The sequence below is a fragment of the Pan paniscus genome, chromosome 15, assembly GCF_029289425.2.
Source record: "Pan paniscus chromosome 15, NHGRI_mPanPan1-v2.0_pri, whole genome shotgun sequence".
In the NCBI taxonomy this organism is placed as follows: Eukaryota; Metazoa; Chordata; class Mammalia; order Primates; family Hominidae; genus Pan; species Pan paniscus.
This window is the reverse complement of record NC_073264.2, coordinates 93,309,689-93,325,809: the sequence shown is the minus strand read 5'-3', so window position 1 is coordinate 93,325,809 and position 16,121 is coordinate 93,309,689. Positions and strand designations below refer to the sequence as shown.

At 37.8% G+C, this 16,121-nt stretch overlaps 1 protein-coding gene across 3 annotated transcripts in view; it reads right to left on the bottom strand.

The window, feature by feature from the left end:
* Positions 1-1,038: 1,038 nt before the first annotated feature.
* The window catches only part of CPSF2 (cleavage and polyadenylation specific factor 2), a 43,964-nt gene continuing 28,881 nt past the window's right edge, over positions 1,039-16,121 (bottom strand). For all 3 annotated transcript variants that reach the window (XM_003832778.7, XM_014347690.5, XM_063596386.1), the window contains 7 exons: positions 12,278-12,378; positions 11,416-11,616; positions 10,103-10,255; positions 8,853-9,078; positions 7,460-7,759; positions 5,498-5,632; positions 1,039-5,092 (listed from right to left, as the gene is read on the bottom strand). In XM_003832778.7, coding sequence (XP_003832826.1) covers positions 5,000-5,092; positions 5,498-5,632; positions 7,460-7,759; positions 8,853-9,078; positions 10,103-10,255; positions 11,416-11,616; positions 12,278-12,378 — 1,209 coding nt within the window. In that variant the 3' untranslated portion in view covers positions 1,039-4,999. The remainder of the gene's footprint in view (positions 5,093-5,497; positions 5,633-7,459; positions 7,760-8,852; positions 9,079-10,102; positions 10,256-11,415; positions 11,617-12,277; positions 12,379-16,121) is intronic.

The following is a 16,121-nucleotide window of genomic DNA, read 5'->3' as shown; positions in this document are numbered from 1 at the left end:
ATGAAGAAATAGTCTTTTCAACAAATGATGCTGGGACAACTGGATATCCACATGCAAAAAAATGAAACTGGACCCCTACCTCACACCATATACAAAAATTAATGCCAGGAATGGTGACTCATGCCTGTAATCCCAGCACTTTGGGCAGCCAAAGTGGGAGGATTGTTTGAGTCTGGAAGTTTGAGATGACCAGCTTGGGCAACAGAGTGAGAACCTGTCTTCACAAAAAAATTTTAAAAATTAGTCAGGCATGGTGGCACACACTTGTAATCTCAGCTACTTGGGAGGCTGAGGTGGGAGGACTGCTTGAGGCCAGAAGGCTGAAGCTGCAGTGAGCTGTGATTGCACCAATGCACACAAGCCTGCGTGACAGAGACCCTGCCTCAAAAAGAAAATAATAATAATAATAATGATAATAATTCAAAATAAATGAAAGACCTAACTATAAGAGCCTAAACTGTAAAACTGTTAGAAAAAAAAAGAGTGTAAATCTTCACGACTTTAGATGAAGCAATGGTTTTTTAGATAGAAAAAAATTAAGTGTAAACCTTCATGACTTTGAATGAAGGAATAGCTTTTAAGATATAAAACCAAGTCCAGGCAAGGTGGCTCACACTTGTAATCCCAGCACTTTTGGGGGCCAAGGTTGGTGGATCACTTGAGGTTAGGAGTTCAGGACCAGCCTGGCCAACATGGCAAAACCATGTCTTTACTAAAAATACAAAAATTTAGCCAGGCATGGTGGTGGGTGCCTGTAATCCCAGTACTCAGGAGGCTGAGGCAGGAGAATCCCTTTAATCTGGGAAGCAGAGGTTGCAGTGAGCTGAGATCGCGCCACTGCACTCCAGCCTGGGTGACAAAGCGAGACTCCATCTCAAAAAAAAAAAAAAAAAGATATAAAACCAAGCACAAAGAACTGAAGGGAAAAAAACAAATTGGACTTTATCAAAATTAAAAACTTTTGTGCTTCAAATTACACTATGAAGAAAGTGAAAAGACAAGCCACAGAATGGAATAAAATATTTACAAATCAATATATAATGGTTTAGTATCCAGAAAATATATTAAAAAACTCTTACATCTCAACAGTAAAGATAAACAAATTGAAAATGGACAAAGGATATGAACATAAAGATAAACAAATTGAAAATGGACAAAGGATATGAACAGATATTACTCCAAAATATATAAAAAGTCAATAAGCACATGGAAAGAGGCTCCACATCATCAGTCATTAAGGAAATGCAAATCAAAACCTCAGTGAGACACTTCTTCACCCACACTATGATGACTAAAATTTAAAAAGGGAGTAATAAATGTTGTCAAGAATGAGGGGAAAATGGAACCCTCAAACACATGCTGGTGGAAATGCAAAATGTTGTAGCCACTTTGGAAAACAGCCTGGCAGCTCCTCAAAAGGTTAAGCAGAATTACTGTATGCTCCAGCAATTCTAATTCTTAGATATATATCCAAGAAAATTGAAAACATATGTACATACAAAAAAAAAAAACTTGCACATGAATGTTCAGAGCAGCATTCTTAACAGCCAAAATTTGGAATCAACTCAAATGTACATCAACGGTTGAATGGTTAAGTAAAATGTGGTATATCCATTCGGTGGAATAATATTCAGTCACAAAAAGGGTACTGATACATGTTACAACAGTGATGCACTCTGAAAACATTATGCTAAGTGAAAGAAGTCAAACATAAAAGTTCATATATTGTATTATTCAATTTTTATGAAATGTCCAGAAAATGCAAATTCAAGGAGACAAAGTAGATTAATGGCTGCCAGGGGTCATAGGAAGGGGGCATGAGGAGTGACTGGTAGTGGGTATGGTGTTTCTTTTTGGAGTGATGAAAGTGTTCTGGGATTATATAGTGGTAATAGTTGTACAACTCTGTAAATATACTAACACCAATGAATTGTACACTTTAGAAGAGTGAACTTTATGGTATGTAAGTTGAATCTCAATTTTTTTAAAAAGCCAAATGGCTCACCTTAAAAAATTGATTTCCTCACTTCTGTTTCAGGCCACCCAAGATATTTCTAAAAATATAGAAATGTTTACAATGATATTTGACATTTATAATCCTACAGCAACAAATACTACAATCAAATTTCTTTTTAACCAAATTATTTGCAGATATCAGTTGATAGTCTACGTTATACCTATACTTGCTTCTAAATAACAAAGATCTGAAAATTCCGTCTACAGTCATACCACCCTGAATGCGCCCCATCTCATCTGAAAATTCCACTGAGTTCATGATTTATCTCATAGTCATTTTTAAAATTTATATTTTCTGAAGTAATTGAAGCTAAAACAAAGTCTTCATTTGAGAAATTTTAGTAATATTGTCATCTAGAAACAGGTAAAAGTATTGCTCTTGCAATGATTATTATTTAGCACAGCCATCTTAAGGCAATACTTTAAAATTTAATTCCTGTTCATAGGACAAGGTGAGGCAAGAAACAATTTTTCAGTATTGGTATTCATATTAGTCTGTTCTCACACTGCTATAAAGAATTGCCTGAGACTGGGTAATTTATAAAGTAAAGACGTTTAATTGACTCACAGTCCCACAGGCTGGGGAGGCCTCATGAAACTTACAATCATGGTGGAAGGGGAAGCAAACACGTCCTTCTTCACATGGCAGCAGGAAGAAGTGCCGAGCAAAGGGGGAAAATTCCCTTACAAAACCATCAGATCTTGGGCCAGGCACAGTGGCTCACGCCTGTAATCCCAGCACTTTGGGAGGCCCAGGCGGGCGGATCACCTGAGGTCTGGAGTTTGAGGCCAGCCTAACCAACATGGAGAAACCCCGTCTCTACTAAAAATACAAAATTAGCTGGGCGTGGTGGTGCATGCCTGTAATCCCAGCTACTCGAGATGCTGAGGCAGGAGAATCGCTTGAACCCGGGAGGCAGAGGTTGCGGTGAGCCGAGATCGTGTGCCATTGCACTCCAGTCTGGGCAACAAGAGCAAAACTCCATCTCAAAAAACAAAAAAAAAAACACCCATCAGATCTCATGAGAACTCGCCATCACAAGAACAGCATGAGGGTAACCACCACCATGATTAAATTACTGCCCACTGGGTCCCTCCCACAACACGTAGGGATTATGGGAACTATTAACACAATTCAATTTGGTGGGGACACAGCCAAACTGTATCAGTATTACAATACAATATGTAAACCAGATGCTTTAAATCATAAAACAAATTCAGATTTTCGTTCCCCTGGAATATAAATAGCATTATAGGGCTTAATCTATACAGTAATAAGAGTTTAAGTGAAATTTTTCCAAAGCACTAAAAAGAAAACATACTCTTTATATTTGCCTTTTGTAACATTGTTTTGTTTATCTGGTTTTCCATATCAAAAGCCTGTAAACTTTACATTAACACTATAATCTACAATAGTAGCTTTGTAAGCATTTGAAATAGAATGAAATAGTAATTCGAGTCTGATATTACTGGGTTGTTCCACACATAGTTAAATAAGATCGATCCTTCCAAAAATCTAAGGGTAGGCTAGTTGTGGTGATTCATGCCTGTAATCCCAGCACTTTGGGAGGCCTAGGTGGGTGGATCGCTTGAGGTCAGGAGTTTGAGACCAGCCTGGCCAACATGGTGAAACCCTGTCTCTACTAAAAATATAAAAATTAGCCAGGTGCAGTGGCATGTGCCCGTAGTCCCAGCTACTTGGGAGGCTGAGGTGGGAGAATCACTTGAACCCTGGAGGAGGAGGTTATAGTGAGCCAAAATCTCACCACTGCACTCCAGCCTGGGTGACTCTGTCTCAAAAAAAAATTAAGAGTAAAGAAGAGGGCTTAACCATTTGAGAAATAAACATCAAGGTCTGCCATTCCAAAAAAAGCATTAATGGATTACAATAGTTTCAATAGTTTACATGGTTTTCACTCTTTAAGTTCAATGAAAATTGCATATATTGTTTTTACTCTTGAACACAGTGGTTAATACTATATCAGCGTAGTTAGTCACAAGAAAGACGCAAACACAGAAAGGATAACCTTATCCAACTTCAGTATTATTTTAGTAGTAATGTGTATAAAATCCAACCACTGCTTGGGTGACCTTAGGAGACAGCAAGCCTAAGAGATGAAAACATTTACACCTTTTAATTAAATTACACTGTCACCACATAAAAGTGTGAGGTTCAACATTTGTTTCCTTAAAAACAGAGCACTAAACAGTTTAACACAGGACCTAACTTACAGCTAAGATGTTTCTAAAATGTATGCAGAACCCTTAAGACTATACTGCATCAAGTAGTTCTTTTGAATTATGTATACTCAAATGATGGTGTTATAATTTACATTGAAATGCCACAACAAAATCTTGATAAAACAAGATATAGGAGAAATAAAAATTAATTTCTGAACCAAATGTGTACTACCTTACCCTAGAGTAAATCACTGGGAAATACAGGCAGAAAACAGACATCCTGCCTGTGAAAACAATTGCATATTCAAACTGGAGAGAGTCATAGCACGTATGCTTTTAAAAATAAGCTTCGAAAAACTGTTTTATCAGTTTTGTTTTTGTTTTGGAGCATGTCTTTTCTAAATAATTCTCACTGATCATTCCAGAAAATATAACAAACAGTTTGTAAGAACTCATGCAAAAATGTTTCTCTAAGGCCATAAATTGGTTTGCTAAGTTGCATTGTTTTATTCAAGTAAAAAGCCCTTCTAGAACAAGGAGTCTGTAAAGAAAACCAATCACCTTCAACTCTTGGGCCTGTACACCTGTTAGGAGCTCTATCACTCTGAAAGCCAAAAGACAGAATGCTCATTTGAGCATTTGCAAAATGTTCTCTATTTATATTTTTAAAAATCTAATACATGTAAGTTTTTCTGGCAGATTCTTTTTGTATGTTACAAAACAAAACATCAAAAGCTCAGGGTAAGATAAGAATCCCTTTTTCTTAGAAAGGTCAAGCAGATATTTCTTGACATCATGTCCTTTATACAATGGCATATTGTTCATATAAAAGGTCTCTTATCCTATAAAAATCTTGACAAAGGCAGCCTTCTAATCCAATGCGTCCAGTTTCCGTCTAGAAACCAAATAAAAAAAATTCTTTAGTACATTTTCTATTCATTAATATGCAGACATAATAACCAAAATATATGAAATAGATTACTTTATGATTGGTCAGGACATGGGTTGCTCTCATTCACAGCATATGGATATAATATTGAAGTCATGAATTTTACACAGACATAAATGTCAGAAGATTCAAATAATTAAAATTTACAATAAAATTATATATCATTTCTTCAAGAGTCTTTCATAAGCCTTCAAGTCAATAAGACTTCTGTAAGCCTTTGAGGTCATGATCATGAATATAAATTACTGATCTTCAGTTTTGTGAAAATACCAATCAAGAATTACAGAATTTCAAAATGACAAAACATCAGACATACGTGTTCAATTCAGCCCTTATTGAAAACACACTTACTCTGCGGACTGCTACTTGATTGTTGCAAACAAGTACACCTCCTACAAATTCAGCTTGAATCCCCTCCCGTAAGAGAACTTGCTTGAAGTCTGACAGCCTTGGTTCATTCATAAAAACTGACTGATGTCCAGGAACCTTAGATAAGGTCAAAGGGGAAAGAATAACTTCAAGTAAAACACCAGACATACAACTGTACTGAATAAAGTAAAATACTACATTATCTCTAAGAGATTTTCTATTATTCCCTGAAGTCCTTTGACAGATCATTTCAAGACTGTAAATCACATTCCAAGTTGTTATTCTAAATTTTACCCCATTATTTAACATTATTTAACAAAGCCCTTCACATTTTCTGTTTCACAATCAGTTTTGTTAGTCATGCCTCATTATAACAGAGACGTTTGGTAATGTTAGGCTCTTCACTCACCCACTTGCGTAATGGGGTCAACTAGAGTGCCATGGGCAGGACTGAACCAGAAATTCATTTTCTAGATCCCAGTCATTTGGTTACTTCAAAAGACATTTCCTCCCCAATCCCATTTTCCCTGTCCCTCCTTCCTCAGAGCAAATGTAATGGATGCCATAGGTTCTACAATCAGTAACAAAAGTGGTTCTTGCCTAATGCTGCTGCTTTCTGCTTTGACATTACTTTGAAGAGCATTAGCTTTAGCACAGAAGAAAAAAATATTCTTATTCCTCCTCCCAATTTTGAGGGTTGTACTAGAAGGGAATCCAACAACAGAGGCTATCTCTCTATTCTTAATTTCATAGTAGGGCTGAAGACATCACTTGACATGCATGTAGGATTCATAGTTTTAATATTTTTCCAAGTTTAATTACCTAGAATCTTGCTAGTTAACTAGATACCTCTCAAGAATATGTAAATGCTAGACTAAATTATATCTATACTTAAAGATTTCTAACTATATCAAAACCAAAAGTTATTTGAACTGAATAACATAAAAAAATGGAGGTATGACTATTGGCTGGGTGCATTGGCTCACGCCTGTAATCCCAGCACTTTGGGAGGCTGAGATGGGTGGATCACCTGAGGTCAGGAGTTCAAGACCAGCCTGGCCAACATGGCAAAATCCCGTTTCTACTAAAAGTACAAAAACTAGCCGGGCCCAGTGGCTCATGCCTGTAATCCCAGCTACTTGGGAGGCTGAGGCAGGAGAATCGCTTGAACCCGGGAGGCGGAGGTTGCAGTGAGACAAGATCACACCACTGCACTCAATCCTGGGCAACAGAGCGAGACTCCATCTCAAAAAACAAAACAAAACAAAACAAAACAGTATGACTTTCTTAGAAAACTATAAATCTCCTGACTGGAAGCAGGCAGGTGATCCTCACAATCATCAAACTTAAAATTTAAAAATCCAGACCAAAAAAAAAAATCATGAAACAATTATGTACCTTAAAAGATTTGCTAAAGATATGTCATTCCTTAGCTATATAGAATTAATATATACACAGAGACATACACACAGAAGCATGTCACAAGTTCTCTTTTTTAAAAACTCCAAAATCAGCCCAAATGTGAGACATATTTTATGTTCAAGACAGGGTCTCACTCTATCATATAGGCTAGATGCAGTGGCACAATTGTGGCTCACTGTAGTCTCGAACTCCTGAGCTCAAGCAATCCTCCTGCCTCAGCCTTCTAAGCTGAGATTACAGGTGCACGCCACCATGCCGACTAGGTTTTTGACAGGGTGTCCCTATAATAAGGCTGATCTAGAGCTCCTGGCCTCAAGCAATTCTCCCACCTCAGCCTCCCAAAGTGCTGGGATTACAGGCGTGAGTCACTGCCCCCAGCTGACATATATTTTAAATGGTTAAAAATATAAAAGGTTCCACAGACCCACTTAGTTTTAGAAGGGGGGAAAAAAACCAAAAGACATGAAAACTAGAAGGATGACAAATTCAGGAAGAAATCAAAAAAGCACATGCTTTTTTTACCTCATGAGGTGGCAAGGGTTCCAAAGTAGGAATGATCTCACTTTCTTCACCTGTTTCTTTTTCATCATCTCCGAACAGACTTTTCATGGCCTTTTGTTGTGCTATAACGCTAGAATCTGAGGGAGCTTCCACTTGCATCTCTGAGTCTTCTCCATCATCCTTTAGTTCTCCTTCTTCTAAAATAACCCCTGTGTCCACTTTGGAAACTCTCATATCTAAGACACCATCTATCCAAGCTAATTCAGCATCTTTTGCCTTACAAAACTGAAGAGAGCTGACAAGTGAGTCTTTTAACCTCACCTAGACATGCAAAGGAGGGGGAGAGAAATAAAACCCACAGAATACATATTAACAAATTAAATATAACCTATTATCATTTTCTACCTCTGGTAATATGTTAAAATTGGAAAATCACTCATCTGAGTCCCACAATGACCTGCAATGACCTCATTACCTGCAGATCATTGGGCCCCTGCCTACTTTCCAAAATAGAGATTCTTAACCCTGACTACAAAATGGAATCACATGGCAATTAGAACAAAAAGTATATCAGAGCCTCATATCCAGTGTTTCTAACATAACTGGTAAGACTAAGACCAGAACACTGAGTCCCTCTGACCCTCACGAAGCTCCCCAGATGATTCTTACGTGCAGTCAAGGTTGAGAACCACTGATCATTCCCATCCTCTAGTACTTGGCATACTTCAGTAGGTACTGAACTGCTTGTCCTTTCCTGAATATACCACAGAATTTCACATCTCCATATTCTTGGAAGGTTGCTTCTTCTTACTCTGCCCAGAATAAATTTCCTGCCTGGTATGTGCACATCCATTTCTTCCAGATATAGACATCACTCTGGCCTTAAACTGACACCATCTCCCATTACCAGACAAAATTTATCTCTCTACTGTGCTAGTCCTATATTTGGTATCCATCTCCATTTGTTCCAATTAGGAGTAGAACCTTGATATCCGGGAATTCTTCTAAAACTTTTGAATTCTTAATCATTTTCCTCACCTCTGTACTTTTGCAAATATGGTTCCCTCTGCCTAGAACGCTCTTCCCCCCCTTTCCTACTCTGTCTGTCCTGACAACCCATCTAAACATCAGTTAGGATTAGTTATCACTTCCTGTAGGAAACCTTTTCTAAACCTCTAAATGTGGGTGGTTTCCCCTCCTGATACTCTCATAGCATCCTGTACTTCTTCTCTCAGTGGCACAACAACATGATAAACGGTATTTCCTTGTTCTAAGCCCCATACCCTATGAGGTCTGCTAGGGCAGGAGACCATCCATGTCTGTCTCACACATCTCTGTATTTCTAATGTTATCTGTCCTAACCTGCAACAAAAAGTACTTATTTCTACTCAATGGCAACTCCTGGCATGTTTACCTGGTAGATGTGAGTTTCACTAGTGGCATCAACTGTTTCATGTAGCTTTGGCATGTACACTTTAATATCTTTCCCACCAAAGGCGCGACAGCACTCTGCCAGATCTTGACTGGCCTCTGGTGGGCCATGGACGATGATCAACTGTCGCGGTTTCATCTGATTAATGATTTTTTTAATGGAATCCCCATCAGAGCGTCCTTCATAGTCTATGTAGGTAACCCGGGCTCTGTAATTAGATATGATTATTCAAGATAACTTTTCTCATAATTCTAAAAAAAAAATGGCTTTTATCATGTATACAATATATAACACTAGGATTTGAGAAATACACATGTGTTATAGTATCTGTATGATTTATTTATTTATTTATTTTCTGAAATTGGGTCTCGCTCTTTTGCCCAGGCTAGAGTGCAGTAGCATGATCTTCGCTCATTGCAACCTCTACCTCCCAGGTTCAAGCGATTCTCCTGACTCAGCCTCCCAAGTAACTGGGATTATAGGCATGCACCACCACGCAGGGATAATTCTGCATTTTTAGTAGAGATGAGATTTCACCATGTTGGCCAGGCTGGTCTCAAACTTCTGATCTCGAGTGATCAGCCTATCTCGGCCTACCAAAGTGCTGGGATTACAGGCATCAGCCACCGTGCCCGGCCCTATCTGTATTATTTAGATTTTATCTACACCCAAAAATATATACTAAATGATATTACTGGACAAATAAAAAACTTTGTTCTCTGATGACTTAAAAGAAATTCCAAAATGATCACTTACTGGTATTATTTAACTAAGTAGAAAGCGGGAGAAAAAAGGTTTCTAACTACTTCAGATCACAACAGTATTTTCCAGACATTAGGGTCTTAGAGATGTTTAAGTCAAGGAGTATATTTTATGAAACAAGCAGTTACTCAGAAAAATTAAACTGTGAGTCACACTATTCCCTTTCACCTGCTTACAGAATAAAAAGGCCAAAAATAATTTTTCTTCATATAAATGTACAATTTAATGTTACAATTTAGCACCCCCCCCACCAATTCAATTAATTTGGCATTCAAATACCATTAATGAAGAGAAAATATCATGCCACCATACTTCACAAGTCTCTTCATACAAAAATAAATTAAATTTTAAAAGCACAAACTTACTAAAGAATATTCAGAAATTTTGCTTGAAATAATGTAAATTATATAATTCAAATGCTTGAAATTTTATCTTATAATGTATTTTCAAAATGTCACAAAAGCACTTACTTTATTTCAATAGACTCTGTTGTAGAAATACATTTAGTAGGAACATCAGATAAATCCTGATCCATAGGTTCATCTCCATTTGTCAAACCAGATTCTAATTTGCTTTTTTCTTCTTCAGTAGCTTGAAGCTCTGGCACTAAGAAATCCTCTGGTCTAAATAATAAGTCTCTAATTAGAAGCAGTAAAAAGCAAGCTAATACTACATAACATATATGACTAGTAGGTGGCATAATTTTTGGAGTCCTCACGTATCTCAAGATTTAAATATACATTTCATCCAAAGCTGATGCAATTTCATATCAATTACCAGATGGCTGTATGTATTGCGTTTTTTGTTTTTTTTTGAGGTAGAGTCTCCCTCTGTCACCCAGGCTGGAGTGTGGTGGCGCCATCTCGGCTCACTGCAACCTCCGCCTCCCTGTTCAAGCAATTCTCTGCCTCAGCCCCCAGAGTAGCTAGGATTACAGGTGCCTGCCATCAGGCCCGGCTAATTTTTTTGTATTTTTAGTGGAGATGTGGTTTCACCATCTTGGCCAGGCTGGTCCTGAACTCCTGACCTCATGATCCACCTGCCTCGGCCTCCCAAAGTGCTGGGATTACAGGCCTGATCCACCACACCTGGCCTGTATCATGTTTTTCTTTTTTTATTTTTCACACAGGATAGTAGTGTTTTCAAATTTGCAATTACAACATGTGATTGCAGTTGTTTTTCTAATAGTATAGATTTTGTAGATTTTTCCATGATTTCACTCATGCTATCTCACATTCCTCTTAATCTCATAAAACTTGTATAATACTTAAGACATAATCCATTGGTAATGCAATCACCAGCCATCCAAAGTTCTTTTTTTTTTTTTTTTTTTTTAAAAGATAGAGATGGGGGTCTCACTATATTGCCTGGGCTGGTCTCAAACTCCTGAGCTCAAGTGATCCTCCCATCTCGGCCTCCCAAAGTGCTGGGATTACAGGCATGAGCCACCACGCACAGCCCCAAAGTTCTTCCTATCCTACATCTTCCTCTCTTTTTAAGTGGGGGAAAAAAGTCTTGATCACGTGATCATGTTTTTAAACCTTTACACAACTAAGTCATAAACTGCCAGTTTTCTCTCAATATTCTCTAGATGTTTCTCAACATCTCCATTTTTATGTTTCAAGTTACAAGTCTTCTGTGTCTTCAGGCTGAGGTACTCAGAAGCTAACCCCATACATGTGACTAGAAAGATCAAGTGAAAGATCAAATTCACTGAAATGAAATGATAACACAATTAATACCTCCAATTTGTAAGAGAGAAAAGTTTGTTTTGCTCACATACTTGATAATCTCTCCGTATTCATCCCATTTAATTCTTTCTTCTGGGGCAGGAAACATAGGATAGGACTTTTTTGCCTGTTTGAAAAAACTTCCTTTACGACTGCCTTCACCTTTCATCATCAAGTCATGCTTCGTCTTATGAGCTGATGGCTGGTCAATATCTTCCTCAATGTCACTCTCATCACTGGAATCTATATCTGCCCTAGGAGGATTTTAGAATAGATCAAGGTCATAAAGTTTCAAAGACATTTTAAATTAATATTTATCAATTTATTACTGAATCCATACTCAATATTATTAATTCAATATTAAACGATAATATACAGTTATGTCGGTCAACAATAGACCACATATACAACAGAGGTCCCATAAGATTACTGTACCTTTTCTATGTTTAGATACATTTAGATACACAAATACTTAACATTGTGTTACAATGGCCTACAGTATTCAGTACAGTAACATGCTGTACAGGTTTGTAGCCTAGGAACAATGGGCCATATCATATACTCTGGATACACAGTAGGCTATACCATCAAGGTTTGTGTAAACATATATCCTAATGTTTGCACAATGACTAAATCCCCTAACGACACTTTTCTCAGAACTGTCCCCATCATTAAGTGATGCATGACTGGAATAACATTCAACATTATTGGACTGACATTTTATAAAACATAACAAATAAATGCATAATAATATTAGCACTGACAGGATCTGGTATTCTAGACATTTGAAAGATGTCTGTAACAAAATTAAGTCTTACGAAAATTTAAAAATATTTTCAATGAAACATTTAAGTCAAGGACACATTCTTCTCAAATTGCATCCATAAATTTATAATCTGTCTGAAAATGACTCACTCTTTTGACTGCTCAAGCTTTTTGGCAGCTTCTTTCTTTAGTTTCTCTTTTTCCAAGTATTCTTCAAGTTCTTTCCCTTCAAGCTTCACACGTTTTCTCAACTAAAAAAAAATAAAAGACAAAAGGAAATGTTAATATTAGGGGGTTAAAGCAGTGGGATATGAGATACATCACATCTCTAAATTGCTCCATCATCTTTAAACTGATTGTTTCCTCTGAAATTAATCAAGTTTCCATTACATACAATTATAGGTCCTATTTAGATTAGTATTAAAATTGAGCTGTCACACATCATCTAGAATGGGTTTAATTTAAATCAAACTGGTTGGCCAGGCACAGTAGCTCACACCTATAATCCTAGTACTTTGGGAGGCCAAGGTGGGAGGACTGTTTGAGGCCAGGAGTTCAAGACCAGCCTGGGCAACATAGGTTGACTCTGTCTCTAGGAATAATTTAAAAATTAGCTGGGAGGCTGGGCACGGTGGCTCACACCTATAATCCTAGCACTTTGCAAGGCAGGAAAATCACTTGAGTTTGAGACTAGCCTGGGCAACATAATGAGACTTTGTCTCCACATAAAAAAAAAAAAAGCCAGGAGTGGTGGCATGTGCTTGTAGTCCCCGCTACTCAGGTGGTTAAAGTGGAAGATCACTTGAGCCTGGGAGGTCAAGGCTGCAGTGAGCTGTGTTCACACCACTGTGCTCCAGCCTGGGTAACAAAGCGATACTCTGTCTCAGAAGAAAAAAAAAAGCCAGGAGTGGTAGCATGCACCTGTAGTCCCAGCTACTCAGAGACTGAGTATCACTTGAGTCTGAGACCGAGGATCACTTCAGTCTGACAGAGCAAGACCCTGTCTCAATCAACCAAACAATCAAACTGGTTAAAAATCACCAATCAGGAAAAGAAAATACAGATAAGCATTTTTATAATTTGGAGTAGGTGAGGCCCAAAAGCCATAATGGGAAACATAAATAAATACAGCAACATGAATAAAGAAAATCTCCCTTTGACATTTTAAATCTCATAAAATAAGAAACTGAAAAGAAAAACAAAAAAGAAACAGAAAAATATTTTCAGCACTATGACCAATAAAAACGATTTTTTCCTAAGAGCTCTTCCAAATTAGTTAAGAAAAGGATGATCAACACATGAAAAAGCACAAGATACTTAAAAAGGCAATTTACAAAATAAGAAAGACAAATAACTACTGGCCATGAAAAGATCCTTAATTTTACTAATTTTTGAAAAGCACGAAATATAAAAAACATAATTGTTTTCATCTATGAGATTGGCAATGCCATACATGGGGAAAGAGTACCTTCTTCCATTATCTGTTGGAAAATTAGTGCAACTATGTTAAAAGGCAATTTGCTAACATCTAAAAATAAAAATTTGTCATTTGACACAGTATTTCTACTTCTAGGAATTTATCCTACTGAAACAATCACAAATGTGTAAAAAAAAAAAGTACATTCATACATTGCAGCAATGCTTATAATAGTAAAAAACTGGACAAAATTTTTAAATCCATCAAAATGGAATGATTAAATCAGTAGTTCTCATATATTTATCTCAGGACTACCTTAGACTCCTAAAAATTAGAGAACCCCAAAGAGCTTTTTGTTTTTGTGGGTTATATTTATCAATGTCTACCTTATCAGAAATTAAAACTGAGCAATTTTTAAAATATTTATCTGTTCATTTAAAAAATAATAAAACCAGCAGGGCATGGTGGCTTATACCTGTAATCCTAGTACTTTGGGAGGTCGAGGCAGGCAGATCACCTAAGGTCAGGAGTCCGAGACCAGCCTGGCCAACATGGTGAAACCCCGTCTCTACTATAAATATAAAAAGTAGCCAGGCATGGTGGCACATGCCTGTAATCCCAGCTACCCAGGAAGCTGAGGCAGGAGAATCGCTGGAACCTGGGAGGCGGAAACTGCAGTGAGCCATGATCGCACCATTACACTCCAGCTTGGACAACAGAGTGAGACTCCAGCTCAAAAATAAATGAATTAATAATAATAATAGGCCGGGCGCGACGGCTCACACCTGTAATCCCAGCACTTTGGGAGGCCGAGGCGGGCGGATCACCTAAGGTCGGGAATTCGAGACAAGCCTGATCAATATGGAGAAAGCCCATCTCTACTAAAAATACAAAATTAGCCAGGCGTGATGGCACATGCCTGTAATTTCAGCTACTAGGGAGGCTGAGGCAGGAGAATCACTTGAACCTGGGAGGCGGAGGTTGCAGTGAGCCGAGATGGCACCATTGTGCTCCAGCCTGGGCAACAAGAGCGAAACTACATCTCAAAAATGAAAAAATAATAAATAAATAATAAATAAAACCACATGGCAACATTAACAGATTTTTACAAAAAATAATTACATTTCCCAAAGCAAAAAAAAGATAGTGGGAAGAACGGCATTTTTTTTTTTTTTTGAGACAGGGTCTTGCTCCATTGCCCAGGCTGGAGTGCAGTGGTGCAGTTATAGCTCACTGCAGCTCAATCTTCCAGCCTCAAGCGATCCTCCCACTTCAGCCACCCACCACTCCCAGCTAATTTTTGCATTTTTTTTGTAGAGACCGAGTCTTGACATCCTGCCCAAGCTGGTCTCAAACTCCTGGAGTCAAGCAATCTGCCCTCTTCAGCCTCTCAAAGTGCTGGGATTACAGTCATGAGCCACCGCACCTGGCCTATAGCATTATTCTATATTTTTGCAAATCTCTTTAATGTCTAGCTCAACAGAAGACAGCTGGATTCTCACATTTGCTTCTCCATTCAGTCTCTTGCAATATGTTGTTTTGGTTAAAGTATATGAAGAAAATCCAGGCTTATACACATGTATAGTTGGAAAGGGAAAAATATGTAAATAGTCCTTTCATGGATATTATTCTTTGATACTACATTAAAACTCAGAAAGTGGTAGTTTCTTCAAGGTTAGTTTTAATGCAGAACCTGAAACCATACTAATAGACTTTTTGTACTCTGTTGCGTTAATTTTTTTTTTAATGTATCTTACACTCTTGTTTTTTGTTTTGTTTTGTTTTGTTTTTGAGACAGGGTCTCACTCTGTTGCCTACGATGAGTGCAGTGGCATGATCACTGCTCACTGCAGCCTCGAACTCCCAGGTTCAAGCAACCCTTCTACCTCCCAGCCTCCTGAATAGCTGCGACCACAGATGCGCACCACCATGCCCAGCTGACTTTTTATTTTTTTGTAGAGACAAGGTCTCGCTATGTTATCCAGACTAGTCTTGAACTCCTGAACTGAAGCCATCCTCCTGCCTCTGCCTCCCAAAGTGCTGGGATTACAGGTGTGAGCCACTGTGCCCAGCCTGTATTTTAAATTTTGAATGGATCTTTTAATTTGTGCATTATTTTCTAACATAATTAATTGGTTATTTGGAAAATACTAGTTCACCAAGTTATCCAGATCTTACAAATGTTGACAATATTTTTAAAATCACATTTGTAAATATCACCACCAATCTTATCAGAAGTCTTTTCAGTTTAAGTTGTCAATCTCACAGTGCTGGGTATAAGTTTTCCAAAATTCTAAATTTTCATTTGAAAATTAGAATTTTATCAGATTTAAGCCAACAAATGCTGTCAATTGTTTTCTTTAGAGTGACAGGCTCAATGTATTAATTTTCAAGAAAATGTCTGCCAAATACCCAAATCTGAATAACCCTGTCATTATTTCACATAAAAATGGTGTTCCAGACTGGGCACAGTGATTCATGCCTGTAATTCTAGCACTTTGGGAGTCGGAGGTGAGAGGATTGCTTGAGGCCAGTTCGAGACCATACGGGCAGCGTAGTAAGACCCGGTCTCTACAA